This window comes from Leucopleurus acutus (genome assembly GCF_964270905.1).
Source record: "Leucopleurus acutus genome assembly, chromosome: 19".
NCBI lineage: Eukaryota > Metazoa > Chordata > Mammalia > Artiodactyla > Delphinidae > Leucopleurus > Leucopleurus acutus.
This window is the reverse complement of record NC_139161.1, coordinates 26,604,520-26,620,379: the sequence shown is the minus strand read 5'-3', so window position 1 is coordinate 26,620,379 and position 15,860 is coordinate 26,604,520. Positions and strand designations below refer to the sequence as shown.

Sequence of the window (15,860 nt, the reverse complement as noted above, 5' to 3'; positions counted from 1 at the left end):
TTGCATTCTGTGAATTTTAACGGATACAATTGAGGAGATGTTTGCCAATAAGTTAATATAGAACTGGAAATAGAAATCAAATCCATGGCTAAAAATGAGTGGTCCCAGTCTGTCATTAAGCATGAGACCCCATGCACTCTCTCCCTCTCCCCTCTAAACAGGCAAAACCAGATTTCTGAACGTCAGTTACCTATAAATAGGTAGTTAGAGGTGGTCCTTTTCTATTTCAATTCATTTTCCATAGATAATCCTGCTTTCTAACTTGGTGGTTTGAAAGATAACATAAAATGAATGTACAGCACAGCTATAAATGAAATACTTTAATCCCTTTCACAGAACTGATGTGAAATAGTTGTTTTATAGTATTTGTTTCATTTGAAGTTTCCCAGAAGGAAAACGATTTTGCTTGGCACAAGATACATATTACTTTCTCTGAAAGAGGAGTAAAAATAACCAATATAGAAATCAGATTTCAACTGAGAGTTGCCATAAGGTTCTGAAAAGTAGTTCAATCCCTTCCAAGTCTTCATTAAACATGGAAGGAATTTAAATATTTTATCTGCTGTGAAATACATGTGTGTGTTTTACTATCAGACACTACCACAGTTCCAGAATTTCTTTTCCATGTCACCTACATTTCAGTCTGGATTCTTTATTTCCTTTTTTTTTTTTTTAAATCAAGGGTTTTACATGAAATGGTATGCAATTTCCAGTGTTGTTTTTATATTTTGTTAAGACACAACCAAGTGTATCTTTCTTGCTAAGAAGGGTTTAAAATAAATATTTCCCTGCATCCACATGACAGCTTATTCAATGGGGAGGACTATGGGGTGGAATGTGACAGTGTTCTTTCAGAAATCCAAATTTATGAAATACTGGGGAGACTTTTGAAACTCCCAGCCTCTGCATGCAGCACATTTACCTGCTTTGTATGCAGATCGCCTTGTTTTTGCCCGTTTAGCATTTATATACATTAAATCATAGCCAACTTATTCATTATAGCCAGCCTCCTTTAAAGACATTCATTTAACTGAACGTATGCTCATTGGGAAGCCACATTTTCCTATCAAGGCTGCTGAATTATTTAGCAGCCTTATTGTGGAATCCGGTACTTGATAAGCATTTTAGAGTTGGTTGCTCGGTGTGGACGCAGTTTTTCTCTCTGACTTCTCTCTGGCAGCAGCTCGGTCTTTCCCCTTGGAAGCTGTGTCCAGAGCCCTAACGAATCCCTGGACAGGTGGCAAACTTCAGCAGTCAAATGTGGAGTCGCCCGAGGCGGGGAGGTCTAGGGATGTCAGGGACTGTTCTTGTTCCCATCAGAGCTGTGCTGCCCACCTCTGGCCCTGAGGTACCGAGGAGCGCTGCACCATCGCACTGCGCCTGGGCGCTCCCCGGGGAGGCATGCGGGTGGGAGGGGAGCACCCAGGCGGTCCCCTCCGACCCCCAACGCAGTCTCCTCTCCTGCCTGGGCTTGGCCGCCTGGTTTCTCCCCGCAGCCATCTCAAAGCTGCCACCTCTGTGCCTCTAGCCACCTGCCCTCAGGGTTCCAGCGACTGGGAGCTGCCATCTGCCCTGGACGAGGGAGGCATAGCTCACCCACCTCTGTTTTCCAGGATGGGGTAAAGTGGGAACTGCTTTAGGGCTAGACAAGGTGGGGGAGGGCGATGCGTGGAGAGCCGGGACAGGCATTGGAAAGGGCCTGGGACCCTTGATAGTATCTGAGAAGAGAGAAAGGTAAGAACATGGTTTCCCTAAACTCTTGAAACTACTGGTCACCTGAACAGACAGGAGATTGGGACAATGGGGGGGGGTGGTATCCAATGTCACCCCTGCCTATCCTCTGCTCTTCCTACATCTGTGTGCCACTTTGCAGCCCTTAGGCAGAGGGACCATGAACTGGGAGACCTTCTGACCTTCTCTGGAGAGGACTGTTCTTTTCGGAGCATGCTCGCATTTATTCCCATCCCCCTCCTCATCTCATCTGCTCACATCACAAGGGCAGTCAAGGTTTACATTTCTTCTAAGAGGTAGAGTTTTTGAAATTGCCCCACCGTCCATCTCCACTCCCACTCCCATCAGGAAAACCCTCCTCCCTTCTCAAGAAACTAGAATCAAGTAGGGAGGACCCCCCCAGAGAGGGGATTTAGGAGGTTGCTGCCTCCTGCCTCCACATCTCTGAGCTGCATCTTAAGTCCTAGAACTCTTTCTTCTTTCCTCCACTCCTGGAGGCCCCTCCCTACTCTCAGGATGGGGTGAGAAAGCCAGGGAAGCATTTTGGGGGCCCTGGGTTGTGTGCAACAGCAGTAGAGTGGTCTTGATTTCTTCCTCAAAAGGCTTCCCAAGTCAGTAGGTGCCTGGACAGAGACAGAAGAGTAGGGAAGCAGGCATTTTCTGCCCAGAATTATCCAGCAGTGTCCTGTTTGCATGACAGCTAGAGGTGCTCTCTGCCTTGCCTCACCTCCCGGCTCCTTTTCTCCCCTTTCTTTACCCCAAGGCTAGGTTCCTAAGCCTTATTAGTGTCCCAAATAGGAAGGGAAGAGGACCGGGGGAGGTAGTTTCCTAAATGTGGGGTGAGGGAAACATTTTTGTCCTTCAAAGCCCGGGGCCATGCCTGTCCCAGTCCGTGGAGCCTGCTTTTACTCTGGAGGCCCCAGATGGCAGGCACCAGACTGCAATTACAGGGGATATGGTTTGTTTTGTTTTGTTTTTGTTTTACAGCTGTTTTCGACTGAATTCTATTGCAGGTGGTAAAAAGCAGTTTTCTTTGCCTCAGTGCCTTGTCTACGGTGCCACCATCCTAGCTGGAGTGCTTTCCCTTCCCAGTGTCTGTGGGCATCTACCCTGAGGGCTTCCTGCCGCCACCTAGGAAGGGGACATGGAACAAGTGTTCTCTTGTTGCTCTTGACGCTGGGGACGCGTATGGAGACTAGGGAATTCAGGGACCCTCATGTCCCTTGGGTTCCACAGGAGACACTGGAGAACTGAGGGTTCCCCAGGCTGTTCAACTGTGGGATCCAACTGGCCTGGGCTGTTCCCAGGAAGGGCACAGGGCACCCCTGACCCTGTTTCCTGGATCCATTTGAGGCAGTGTCCATTTAGGGGCTTCTAGGTCTTTACAGGTGACCTCAAACAGATACTGGAAGGATAGACGACTTTCTGCTCCCCTGATCATCCCTTTTTGCAGTTTCTGTTCACATGTTTGTCTGCCCCCCTAGGCTGATCACTGCCAGAAGAGAATCTAACTTACTCATCTTTGTATCTCATTTAGCAGTGCCTGCCACATAGCGGGCAGTCAGGGAATGCTTGATGAAGGAAAGAGCATATAAAGGGATTGTATTTTTCTATGTGCCTGGGTGCAGTTCAATTGATCCTATTGGGTCTTTATATTTTGAGTCTACCTGTGCCCCTCTAACTGCAGACCTGAGTTCTCCCGCATTTGTGCACTACTTTCAAGTGTCTGAGTATGCCCTCATCCTTGAACAGCAAGGATATCAATACCGATGGGTGTGCAGTAGAGTAATCCCCACTCCACCTCTTTTCCCTGCACAGAGAAAGCTACTTGCAGAAGCTACAGAATCGATCTTTATTTACGCACAGCTATAGCGCTTGCTAATTCCTATTAATAAAAATGCCAGCAGTGCACCGCACACTTACACATGCCCATCCCTGAGGCACGATTTCCAAATCGTGGCCATCTTGGGGCCAGAGGCATGTGCCCGGCCCCAGACTCCTCCAAATTGTGAAATGCCAAACCTTCTTTTGGTCCCAGTCTGTGCGTGCCCTAAAGCACACGTAAGCTTCGAGACGCTTACCCTTTACTCCTCCTCCTTCCCAAATCAGCCACCACGGGTCACGGTTACACTACACTTTATTTCTAAGCAAATCTCGGACAAATCTTGTGACATACTTTATACAAGAGGACACAGGCTGCACGCAAGGATGTCTCGGTTCCGGGCCAGCGGCGATGCCGTGCCCTTGCGCGCTCCCGCGCTGCCCAACACACCCCCTCGGCGCACGCGCACGCGCACACGCGACAGCCTTCCGGGCGCTTCCGCCTTCATCTTAGCAACGCACGTAGGAACGCAAGCCCCGCCCCCTCCCGGGAGCCTCCCGGAAGTTGCCGGCCGGGAGCAGGGTGCACGGCTCCGGGCGTCCCTGGATGTGTTGGGGCTCAGTCTCTGGGCGAGAGGACTCGGAAGGGGGAGAGCGACATTCAGAAGCGCGGCGCAGGGCGAGACCTGGTGACCATGGCGGGGCCGCAGTCTTTAGCGCTGCAGCTGGAACAGTTGTTGAACCCGCGACCGCGCGAGGCGGATCCTGAGGCCGACCCGGAGGAGGGTGAGGCCTGTTGGGGGCAAGGCCACGTGCGGAGCCGTGGGCCGGGCCCAGTGCGGACCCGGGCGGTTTGTGAGGGGCCGGCAGCTGGGCCTCGCCGCCTAGCCTACTCTCCTTCCCCTTGCGCAGAGGAAAACTGCTTCCCGGGAGGCTGGCCCCCGGGGCAGGGGAGGAGGGCTTCGGAATCCTTCGGAATCCTTCGGACGCGCGTTCTAGATTTGGTGGTCGGGTGGGCGGAGCGTCCGGAGGACTCAGGCTTGGGTTAACTGTTGATCCAGTGCTGTTGCGGGCAGCCAGAGTCTGGTAGCAGGTTGGAGGTTATCTTTCAGGATGCCCTTACTGGCATTGCGTTAGAAATGAGAAGAAAAATTCTCATCCTTTTTTAAAAAAAACTCTGCCTGTCCCTGAGAACCTACTTGGAGGATGAAGGAAGAAGAAGTAGGCTTCCATGGTGCCGTTTCAGCCTTTTCAGGCTTCAGCACACTTGCTTAGCGGCTGACGAATGATATTTCTGATCTGTAAGCTGATGTTCAAGGTCTAGTTGGGAGTAATCCTCCTTTAGGCTTGAGTCAGAGAAGTGTGAGGAAGGGAGAATACGGAGGGATAAATGTGAGTGCTGGACCGTTTCTTAGGAATAATTAGTTGAGGGAACTGGGGCTGTTTAGCCAGGATATGCAAAAAAAAAAAAAACCCAAAAAACTCCCTGAGGGATGGGCTGGAGTGGGATAGAACATGATGATGGCTGACTTAAAATATTTGAGCTGGCTGTCACACATGGAAGAGGGATTAGACTAGTTTTCTATGATCCAAGGCATGGAAATATATCCTTCTAGTAGATGCAGAGAGTCAGCTTTCTGTACAGGAAAGCTTTCTGTAGCAGCAAGGTAGCAAGTGGTCTGCCTTGGGAGGTGATGAGGTCCCTGTTCTTGGAAGTTGGTGGGGCTTTTGTAGAGGACGTTCAAGCGTGAATTTAAAGGACTGAACAGGGTTACCATTAAAGTATGTTCTAACCAGGAGATTCTGATTACTTTTCCCCCTCCCCCGACAGCCACTGCTGCCAAAGTGATTGACAGGTTTGATGAAGGGGAAGATGGGGAAGATGATTTCCTGGCGGTGGGTAGCATTAGAAAGCTGGCATCAGCCTCCCTCTTGGACACAGACAAGAGGTATTCTGGCAAGACCACCTCTAGAAGAGCTTGGAAGGCAGACCATTGGGAGCAGACTCTGCCAGGTTCATCTGGTGAGTAGACGTATTTCCATGGTACTCTTTCTTTCCTGATTTTTTGGGGTAAAAATTTTATTTTTTTGATGCTCTCTGCAGAACTAGTCCGGATGCCCCACTTACTGTCTTAGGAGAAACCACTGATTTGACATTAGAAAGGGCCCTTTGAAGTACTGAATTTCACTTGGTAAGGACTCTGAAGTCTGGAGCTATTAAGTAGCTATACTCCTAATGTTTGCACTAATGGCTCACCCTAAAATGGAGTGAGAGAAAAGGCCTTGCATATTTGGATTTTGGAGAGGGCTATGTGTTGAAAAAGCATTGTGTCTGATGAGCACGCTACTCATGGATTTTGACCCTTTTCCTTTGGTTTGTCAAGCCTTGCATCGAGTCACTGGATAATATTAATTTGTGACACTCATTTTTTTGCCACTGTAGAAATTTCATAGTCTTTCCCTGTTCCCTGCAACAGTTAGGAGGATGTGAGCTTATAGTTTTAAAGATTGTGAGTTTCTCAGAGTGGAAGAAGGGGGCGGGATATGGTGATTATTGAGTGGATGCTATTTGCTTTCCTTTAGAGAGGTCAGAGGGACCATGTTGAGAATCCACAGATAATATAAAAGAAACAATCGCTCATGCTGTGATATCCATGCTGTAGTCCCTGATACAGTCCTTGGGGCTCCCAGATGATAAGCTCATTTCATATTCTTTGCTTAGAGAATGATAAACAGACCAGTCCTGGGACCAGTATAATATTTATTGAGCTCTCACCGTGTGTCAGGCACTATGGTAAGTCCTTTAAATTCTAAGAGCCTGGTACATAGTAAGTCCTCAGAAAATGTTAACCACCATATCATTACATGTATTATCTCATTTAATCCTCCCAACAGCCCTGTGAGGTTGGTACTGTTTATCCCCATTTTACAGATAAGGAAATTGAGGGGCACATTGGTTAAGTAACTTGCTCAAGGTCATATATCAAGTAATTGCAGGCTGGAACTCAAATAAGGCAGTCTGACTCTAAGATCTATACTTTAAACTACTACTCCGTGAATATTTCTTTATCTGAGAAATGGCATACATTTAAAGAACTTAAAGGATTATTTCTCTTTACTATTTGGCACTTAATTTCTGTATATATGTTTTTGACAGCCTTCTCTGTCTTGAGTTTATATATTGTTACTTAAAGAAGTACTTAAGAGATCATGTTTTCATAAAAATCTTTATTTTATGAAGAAAGTTGTTGGTAACAGGTCCCTGTATGATTATACTTCCTGTGTTCTACCATGGAAGAGATTGGATAATCACTAAAGACCTGTAAGTGTCAGGATACCCCAAGCATAAGTAAAATCAGGAGCCATAACTAATATTCCATTTACTGAAGGATCAAGTTCAGACTCCTTCCCGTGGAAGACAAGACCCCTCCTGATTTGGTCCCTGAGCAACTCTCTGGCCTCATATCCCAGCATTCTGTACCCCAGTGCACTTTTGTGTGCTGGACCTTTGCATCTGCTGCTTTTCCTTTCCTTCCCTCTTTTCTGTCTGATGACCTGTTACTTATGCTTAATAAGTAGAACTATAATGTGTCCTTCACATGAAGCCATCTCTCACCCTTCTCTATACACTGTACTAATGCTTTTGTAATGTAGTTATTGGTTATGCATATCCACCACTCCTAGCAGACTGTGAACCCGCCCCCACAGATATTACATTCTGTTTGTCCGTCTCTAGTTTTTATCCATGGCTGGTTCATAATAGGTGCTTAATAAGTGTTTAATAGGCATCACTAGGGTGACAGAGATTGTGCATTTGGGACAGTTAGTGATAAACTCTGTTTTTTCAGATGCAGGTTTGGGGAAACCAGTAATTCCCTCACACCAGATGAAATTTGACCATTTTTCAAGGTCCAGGTCAAAGGCTGCCTTTTTCTTACAAACTTGCTTACATTCACTTGCTCCACAGCTAAAATCTCTTCCTCCTCTTGATTACCAAAACTTGTCAAAGTGCTTTTAATTCTTCTCTGTATTATAGTTTTTATGGGTCTGTCTTTCCCAGTAGAGCCTTTCAGTAGGATAGGACCCATGTTTTTTTTTGTTTGTTTGTTTTTGTTTGTTTATTTTTTTTTGGCCGCGCCGTGTGGCACTCAGGATCTTAGTTCCTCAACCAGGGATCGAACCCGAGCCCCCTCCATTGGAAGCGCGGAGTCTTAACCACTGGACTGCCAGGGAAATCCCATAGGACCCATGTTTTATTCATTTTTGTTTCTCCCTTAGCATTTTAGAGATAGTAGATGTGTAATAAATATTTGTTGAGTTGCATTGAATATGGTAATACTTTTTTTTTTGGATAGGTGTCATGATACTTTAGTTAAAATGAAAGATATGGCCTAGTGTTTGTTTTAAGGTAACTTTTTTTTCTTTTTTTCCTTCTTCCCTCCCTTGTTTAGATAAAGAAATATCTGATGAGGAAGGGTCTGGAGATGGAGATTCAGACGGTCTGGGCCTGGAGGAATCCGGTGAGGATGCCATGAGTGCTGAGGAACTGGAGTGTGCTGATGGGGACAGTAGCCTGACCTGGAAAAAGAGGAGCAGAAGCCACTCCAGGAAGGCGTCGGGCTTCAGTGTCCAGAGCATCAGTGACTTTGAAAAGTTTACCGAGGGAATGGATGACCTCAGTAGCAGTGAGGACGAGGAAGACGAAGAGCAGGAGAGTGGTATGGAGGAAGGGGGTGGTGAGGAAGACTTTGAAGGTGAGAGTGAGGAAGACAAGGCCGAAGACAGGACCAGTGAGGACGACGGGGTGGTGATGACCTTCTCCGAGGTCAAAGTTTCCGAGGAAGTGGAGAAAGGCCAAGCTGTGAAGAACCAGATAGGTTTGTACACGGCTTGCTGTTTGCTTGTTTTGAGCGTCCACATTTGATCTCCTTTTTGTTTGTTTGTGGCTGTTTGCTGTCTCCTGTGTCCTTCCAATTAGTTGGTGACGTGCCCCACTTACCTAGAGGCCCAAAGCGCTGTTCCCCTGTGCTTGGCCTGCTGTTGCTTCACTCAGCTGCTTTGCTGGTTCTGCTCTAGTACTTCTGGCAGCTGTGGAAGGTTGAAGGGAAGGGCGGCGTCTCCTCTTGTTGGGCTGTAGCATTCTCTCTCTCATGTAGCAAGTCAATTTGCGTCCAGACACCGGATTTATTTCCTGTAATAAATAGAGTGTTTCCATGGCATGAAGCTGATAAAGCCATGCTGCTTAGGGACTGCTTTGATTTCCAGTCCCTCCCCCTCTCCCTGCCCCAGGAAGATTTTATTAACTGAGGAATGGAATTCTTTTTTCTTTCTCAGCACTGTGGGACCAGCTCTTGGAAGGAAGGATAAAGCTACAAAAAGCTCTGCTGACCACCAATCAGCTTCCTCAACCAGATGTTTTCCCTATTTTCAAGGACAAAGGTGGCCCAGAATTTGCCAGCGCCTTGAAAAACAGTAAGAATACTTATCGCATATTGGGATGCTTAGAACCACTGGGGTTCATTGGGATATACTGGGATTGTATTCACAGCACCACAGAGTTGAGAAGACTTGGCTTTCGTCATAATATGGTATAAAATGGTGATTTTTAACTTAAAAAAAAAATCGCAGTATAACCCTCTTATCAAATGAAGGCAACTTTGATCGAAACAGGTTGGGTGCTTGAGTCATGCCTGTTCCTCTTTTTTCCAGCCCTGCTCTCACTTTCCCCTCCCCCTCCTCTTGGCTCCCTGAGCTACTGCTTTAGTGCTCAGGGAAAAACCACTGGCATAGAACGAAAGGGAGACAGTGAATGACTAACGTCAGTTCGTTCAACTTGTATATCACGTGCTTAAAGGATGCCTTTCTTTGTTGGGTGGTTTCTAGAACAAAATGCTGAGATGACCTTACTCCTGTCTCCCTTTGGGTTACAGAGGGTGATGAAGGATGGTGACCGCAGAGGGAGGAAAAAGTTGTGAAAGAGAATTGCTGGGCTGTAAAGTCCAAGAATTTTAGAAGAGCAAAGGAATTTAGCAATTATTTGGCTCCCAACTCCCTCATTTTACAGAGGAGAGAGCCAAAGCCCAAAGAGAATGAGTCGCCCAAAGTTAGAGAGCTCGATCATGCACGGCAGAGACAGCCTCCCCCAGCTTTTCTGCCTTACGATCCAGGGGCTGCCTCCTGGGTGCCCAGTGGCACCAGAGGACTGGGGCCGAGGAGAGAGATGCGGGGTGAGCGCACAGAGGCTGGAATCTCCATCCCTTACTTGCACGCTGAGACTTAGTGTTGTCATTTGCTCTTTCAAACTTGTTTTTATAATATCGTGGAGTTGGCCTGAGAAAGGGGCCTGAGGAGGACATCAGTCTGATTTGGCTCTGCCTCTTGGTTAGAATCACCTTAAACCATTTAAGATTAATGGGTAGGATTTCTAGGGTAAGGAATTGTGTGAACCTTTCTTGGCGGGGACTACTTGGTTTAATTAGGAATTACTTCCCAAGGGCCCGTCTTTAGATTGTGTGTCTTGACACACTTGAAGTCAGGAACCCTGCAGTTACTGTGAGGGTGGGTCTTTTGTAGCCCCTCCTCCAGCTCTTCCCCGCTTCTTCCCTCAAATAAATGGTAGCTTGGTGGTTTTCAGCATTTTTGAGATTTTGGGGGCACTTCTCTGCTATTTTTAACGCCCTAGTGCCCTGATTTCCAGTATGCCTTTGGAATGAGACCTAGACCAAGACTACTCTAGATTAAATGTCTTAAATGTTTCACAATAAGGCCTTTTCCATTTTGTTACTCATTACTCTTCTTGCTTGAGCCAACCCTGTCCCCGCTTTTTTGGGGGTTCATCTCAAAATGTAGATATTTTAAGGTTTTATCAGTGCTCGGTATAAGGGACGCATTCTTACTCTTGGATACAGTTCAGTTTTTTAGCTGTTTTAATGTTATTTAACTTTTATTTTGCAACAGTTCCGATCATTTTAAACACTTAAAAAAGAAACATTTTTATTTTATTTTATTTTTTTGACCGTGCCATGTGGCATGTGGGATCTTAGTTCCCCCACCAGGGATCTAACCCACGTGTCCTGCATTGGGAGCGCTGTGCCTTAACCACTGGACCGCCAGGGAATTCCCCCATCTCTTTTTGTACTTAACCAATTGCCTCTTTGCCTCGTTGATGAATTCCAGTTAATCTGACAGATGTCTCCTAATCTGACTAGGTGGGTTGCAGCGGAAGAGGGAGAAGAAAGGAATGTTTATTTGGTATCACATATTCTAAGGTGGGAGGGTGGAGAGTTTTCTTTTTTTTGAAATTTTTATTGGAGTATAGTTCATTTACAATGTTGTGTTAGTTTCAGGTGTACAGCAAAGTGAATCAGTTATACATATATCCACTCTGTTTTAGATTCTTTCCCCACATAGGCCATTGTGGAATTGAATAGAGTTCCCTGTGCTATACAGTAGGTCCTTATTAGTTATCTAGGAGCGTTTTCTGGTTACCAGAATTTCTATGCATCTGAAGGGTAGCTAATTCTTGTTTCTACCTTTATGACAATATGATATAATATGTTGTGTATTTCCCTATCTTGGTGAGCAGAGTTTAAGAAAAACTTCTTGGTTACATTACTGTGGATGAACAATTTATACTATGTTATATAGCTGGTGTGGAACATAGGCTGAATTTGTACTGACCCCAGAACAAACACTGGAACTTAATTTCTTTAATTAAATCTCTTTTCAGTGTGGTTGGTCTTACAGTAAGGTCAGACTGCCTGGGTTTAGATTCCATCTCAGCAGTGGATTAGCTGAGTGACCTGGAGCAAGTTACTTAACCACAGTAAGATGGGGATAATATGATTGTGAAGATTAAAGGACGTAATCGATATAAAGCATTAGCACAGTGTCTGGCACACTGCACACCACAAATGTTACGTACATGTGTTCTCCTCTTCTGCAGAAAGAGGCATTTGGCAGTGTTCAGCCCTGTGAATGACGGTCTTCACTGTAACTAACCATCGTTCCCACTGTCTCCAGTGTTTTTTGACTTTTTGTTAGTGTTCCGATTCCCTATATAATTTAAATTAACCATTTGTTCTGGAAAATGGGTAGTGTTATATTCTTTTATTATTATTATTTTAAAATAAATTTATTTGTTGACTTTTGGCTGCATTGGATCTTCATTGCTGTGCACAGGCTTTCTTTAGTTGTGTTGAGCGGGGGCTACTCTTCGTTGTGGTGCGCAGGCTTCTCGTTGCGGAGCATGGGCTCTAGGCATGTGGGCTTCAGTAGTTGTGGCATGCAGGCTCAGTAGTTGTGGCTCGCGGGCTCTAGAGCGCAGGCTCAGTAGTTGTGGTGCACGGGCTTAGTTGCTCCACGGCATGTGGGATCTTCCCGGACTAGGGCTCGCACCCGTGTCCTCTGCATTGGCAGGCGGATTCTCAACCACTGCGCCACCAGGGAAGCCCAGTAGTGTTATATTCTAGTGTAATACTTAGAATTCAGCTTTGGCCTCTATGACTGTGAGAAGGTGATCAGAGATTTCCTTATTGCCAGACCCAGCTGCTGCCTCCGTGAAGCTTTCAACCTTTCCTTGAAATTTTTCCATTAGGTTTTGGCGCTACTGCATGTGATGTGTGGGTTCTCCTGCTTTTCTGACTCCTCTTTTATCCTCTCAGTGTCAGTTTCACTGCATTTAAGATCCTTTTCTCAGGCTGTGTTTTCTTGGCATATTCTCTCCTTGGCTCTGTCATTTACTCTCATAGTCCTAACAGTAGCCTCTAGAACAGAGCAGACTTCCAGCTGTATTTTAGCCACAGTTAAATCCCGAGCAGCATGCCTTTGTACCCTAAGCACCTTAAACTCTACTTTTCAGAAACTAAACAAATATCTCCTTTCTTCCCCAACGCACTTAGTCCCCAAATCACCCTGATATTACATGTTGGACACCTCTCGATGTGAAATAATTTCAGAGGCATTTTTTGATATTTTAGTAGTTGCATAAGTGGTAAGTCATGAAGTAACCTTAGCAAAATTAAGGGATTTTCCATGCACAAAACCATTCCTCTAAAGAGGTTAGCTTTTTCCTCTCTGATTTTCTTTTAAAAACTTCTGTAGCGTTAGGAGGCAGTTCTTTTATGTTAGTAGCAGCAGTATATAAGGAAAAAGGCATGTTACTTAAGGAAACCTCAGCATGAGTTGTTTAAAACTTTTCATTATGGAATATATCAAACCTATATAAAAGTAGAGAGAATTGTATAGTGAACCCATATACCTTTACCAGCTAAACACTTATCAAGTCACGGCGTATCTTATTTCATCTACTTATACTAACTCACCCCCTACTTCTGCTTTATTTTGAAGCAAACACCAGACATCCTATCACTTTATCAGTAAATCAGCATGGATCTCTAAGAGAAAAGCATTTAAAAAAAAAATCACAATATCATCCCACACAAAAACACTAACTGATTTCTTAATAAACATAACTGGTTTGAATGGATGGGGAATTGAGGGAGCATTCCTGTAACAGGCGCTCTCTATTGTCTTTTCAGAGTTTGCTCTATAGCTTTAAATGAAATGATTAAAGGAAAGCCAAACTTCAGCCATAATAAGTTGACCTTTTAGTGAAATGCATGTTATTAATGTATTTAATGAGATGCAGTACAGATTGCAGTGAGCACCATGTTTCATTATAGGTCTAAAATGCAATATCATTGAAGACCTTTAATAGAAACAATGGTTGACATTTTGATATTTCCTATAAGCAAAATCCCCCCAAGAACACAGTATAATGTAATATAAATACAGAGGAAGTGTTGAGATTTTTTACTTGCTTAAGAGTATAAACACAAATTCCACTGTTAAGAAGTTACGTTTTGTTTGTGCCCGCCCCCCATCTTCCCACTTCTAGTTCGAGTTCACCCTCTCATCCCTCTGTGGCCCTTCCCCCAGCCCCTCAACTATTTTGACTTGAATAGACTAAAAATTTTAATGCCAATTTGACCACAGCACTAATACCTTAAAGAACAACTTTTAAAATTTTGAGTAAGTCATGGCAATCGGAATCTTGATAGATAATGTTTCGGTTTTGTTTTTTAAATTTTATTTATTTTTAAGTAGGCAGTGTATTCACATGGCTCAAAATTCAAAAGATGCTAATGACTCTGCAGAGAAAATCCTCCTTCCCACCCCGTACCCCTGCTACCCAGTCCCCTATCCCATAGGCAACCAATATTGTCAGGGAAATTCCCCCTTTGTTATTACTTAGTTGCCTTAGGTGACAAATCCATGAACATCTATTTCAGTGTTAGCTCGATTAACGCTTTGTGGGTTCATGACAGAGTTCTCACAAATGATCTGTAGAACCCTGGAATATCCGTAATTACTTGGGATAGGTTTAAGTATTGCTTGGGACGAAGGCACTTGCAAGCTTCTCCAACTGTAGCATTGTGTAGGATTAAGGACTCTTATTACTGTAGACTTCATCTAGCCAGAATGGTGTGAGGAAGATTGATCTTTTTGTTTCAGCTGATGGCTATTATTTTTTAAAATAGCTTTACTCTTCTAACTATAAAATCATGTCATGTCTACTTCAGAAATTCAGAAAATACATAAGAGCATAAAGAAGAAAATAAGGATTACCTGTAATCTTACTACCCAGAGGTAACCAACAGTTGTCATTTTGATGAATATCCTTTCAGACCTTTTTCTGTGTTTACACACACATACACACACACACTTTTTTAAACAAACATGGAATCTTACAAGTATGTACTATTTTGTAAGCTTATTTTTTTCTACTTAACATATTTCATGTCAGTATATTTAGATGTACATCAGCATTTTCAGTGGCTACAGAATATTCCATTTTATTGATTTACTGCAGTTTATTTAGCCAATCTGTATTGATGGATACTCAGGTTTATTTCAGCCTTTCACTTTTATAAAGCATGCTTTGATAACCACTCTTGTACATACATATTCGAGCATTTTGCCTAAAAGTAGCACTGTCCAGTATAAATATGGTTCAAGTCACATACGAATTTTAAATTTCCTAGTAATCAAATTTTTAGAAAACTGTAAAAAGAAACAGGTAAAGTTAATTTTTGTAACATATTTTACTTAATGCAGTATATAAGAAATATTAAAAGTTTAACATATAGTCAATATTTAAATACTAATGAGATATCTTATGTATGTTTTTTCATGTCAAGTCTTTGAAATCCAGAGTGTATTCTACATTTACAGTTCCTCTCGATTTGGGCTAACCACATTTCGAGTCCTCAGTAGCCACATGTGACTAGTGGATACTGAATTGGACAGCACAGATCTACGTTCCTGGAAATTCAGTTGCTGGGACAAAGGGATCATACTTTTGTTTCTTTTTTAAGGCTTTTGGAAGATACTGCCAAGTTGGCCCTTAGAAGAATTATAACCATTTAATTCTCATCTGTAACAGTTGTTTTCCTGGACTCCCACCACAGAGTATTATTGATCCTCTTATTTTTCCTAAACTGTAGGTGAGAAATGAAGGCAATCATTTCTTGATAACTTTCTGTTTGATATTTACATAATACCTCTTGACTTAGCTTTGAAATCTCTGCTATGTTTGGTCAGCTTTGAAATCTATGCTATGTTTGGTCTGTTTCTTAGAGAATGAGTTTTATGTAGGAAGACTTTTGGTCCCTGTTGAGCTACTACCTAATTTGTCCAACGTGGTTAATTAGGCATTTATACTATGTAGAAAGTAAAGTAGGGTCAACAGAGCAAGTGCTTTTCCAAAGCAACTGAGTGGGGGACCCAGGAGGAGAGTGTCAGATTCTTTCACCCACTCTGAAAAGATGAGCCCTAGATGGCTCGCAGAGCTGTGGAAGCTTGAAAACTACTGCAGCCAATCTCATCAGAACATTTGTTTTATTGTTTTGGGTTTCTTAGGAATTAAGGTTGTCTTCAGGCCTGAAACAATCTTTAATTGTGATGAGTTAGATAAGGAAGCAACCCGGACTTGAGTAGTACTAGTAGTAGGCAGTAGTAGTAGTAGGTGGTACTAATAGTAAGTAGTAGTCGTCATCATCGTCGTAGTGGTAGTAGTAACATGTGTAGTAGGATTGCCCTATCCGCTGGATTCACAGTGAAGTCATACACATCAGTGTATGTTGGAGTCTCTTTATATGGACATTTTATGAACTCACCTTTAACCATATATGCCTGGCCAAAAGAAAAAGAGGGAGAGAGAAACAGCTTAAGTAGTGCCAGTGATTCTGCCTGCCATCTTTTTCAGTGTGCTCATGCTCTGGAGTAAGCATGGGTGGCAGGTGGAA

At 43.9% G+C, this 15,860-nt stretch overlaps 1 protein-coding gene across 1 annotated transcript in view; it reads left to right on the top strand.

Annotated features, from left to right (window-relative positions):
* Positions 1-4,162: 4,162 nt before the first annotated feature.
* AATF (apoptosis antagonizing transcription factor) overlaps positions 4,163-15,860 on the top strand; it is a 97,560-nt gene continuing 85,862 nt past the window's right edge. Inside the window, exons 1-4 of the mRNA XM_082861304.1 lie at positions 4,163-4,338; positions 5,384-5,575; positions 8,004-8,429; positions 8,887-9,024. Of these exons, the coding sequence (XP_082717430.1) occupies positions 4,248-4,338; positions 5,384-5,575; positions 8,004-8,429; positions 8,887-9,024 (847 nt within the window). The 5' untranslated portion in view covers positions 4,163-4,247. The remainder of the gene's footprint in view (positions 4,339-5,383; positions 5,576-8,003; positions 8,430-8,886; positions 9,025-15,860) is intronic.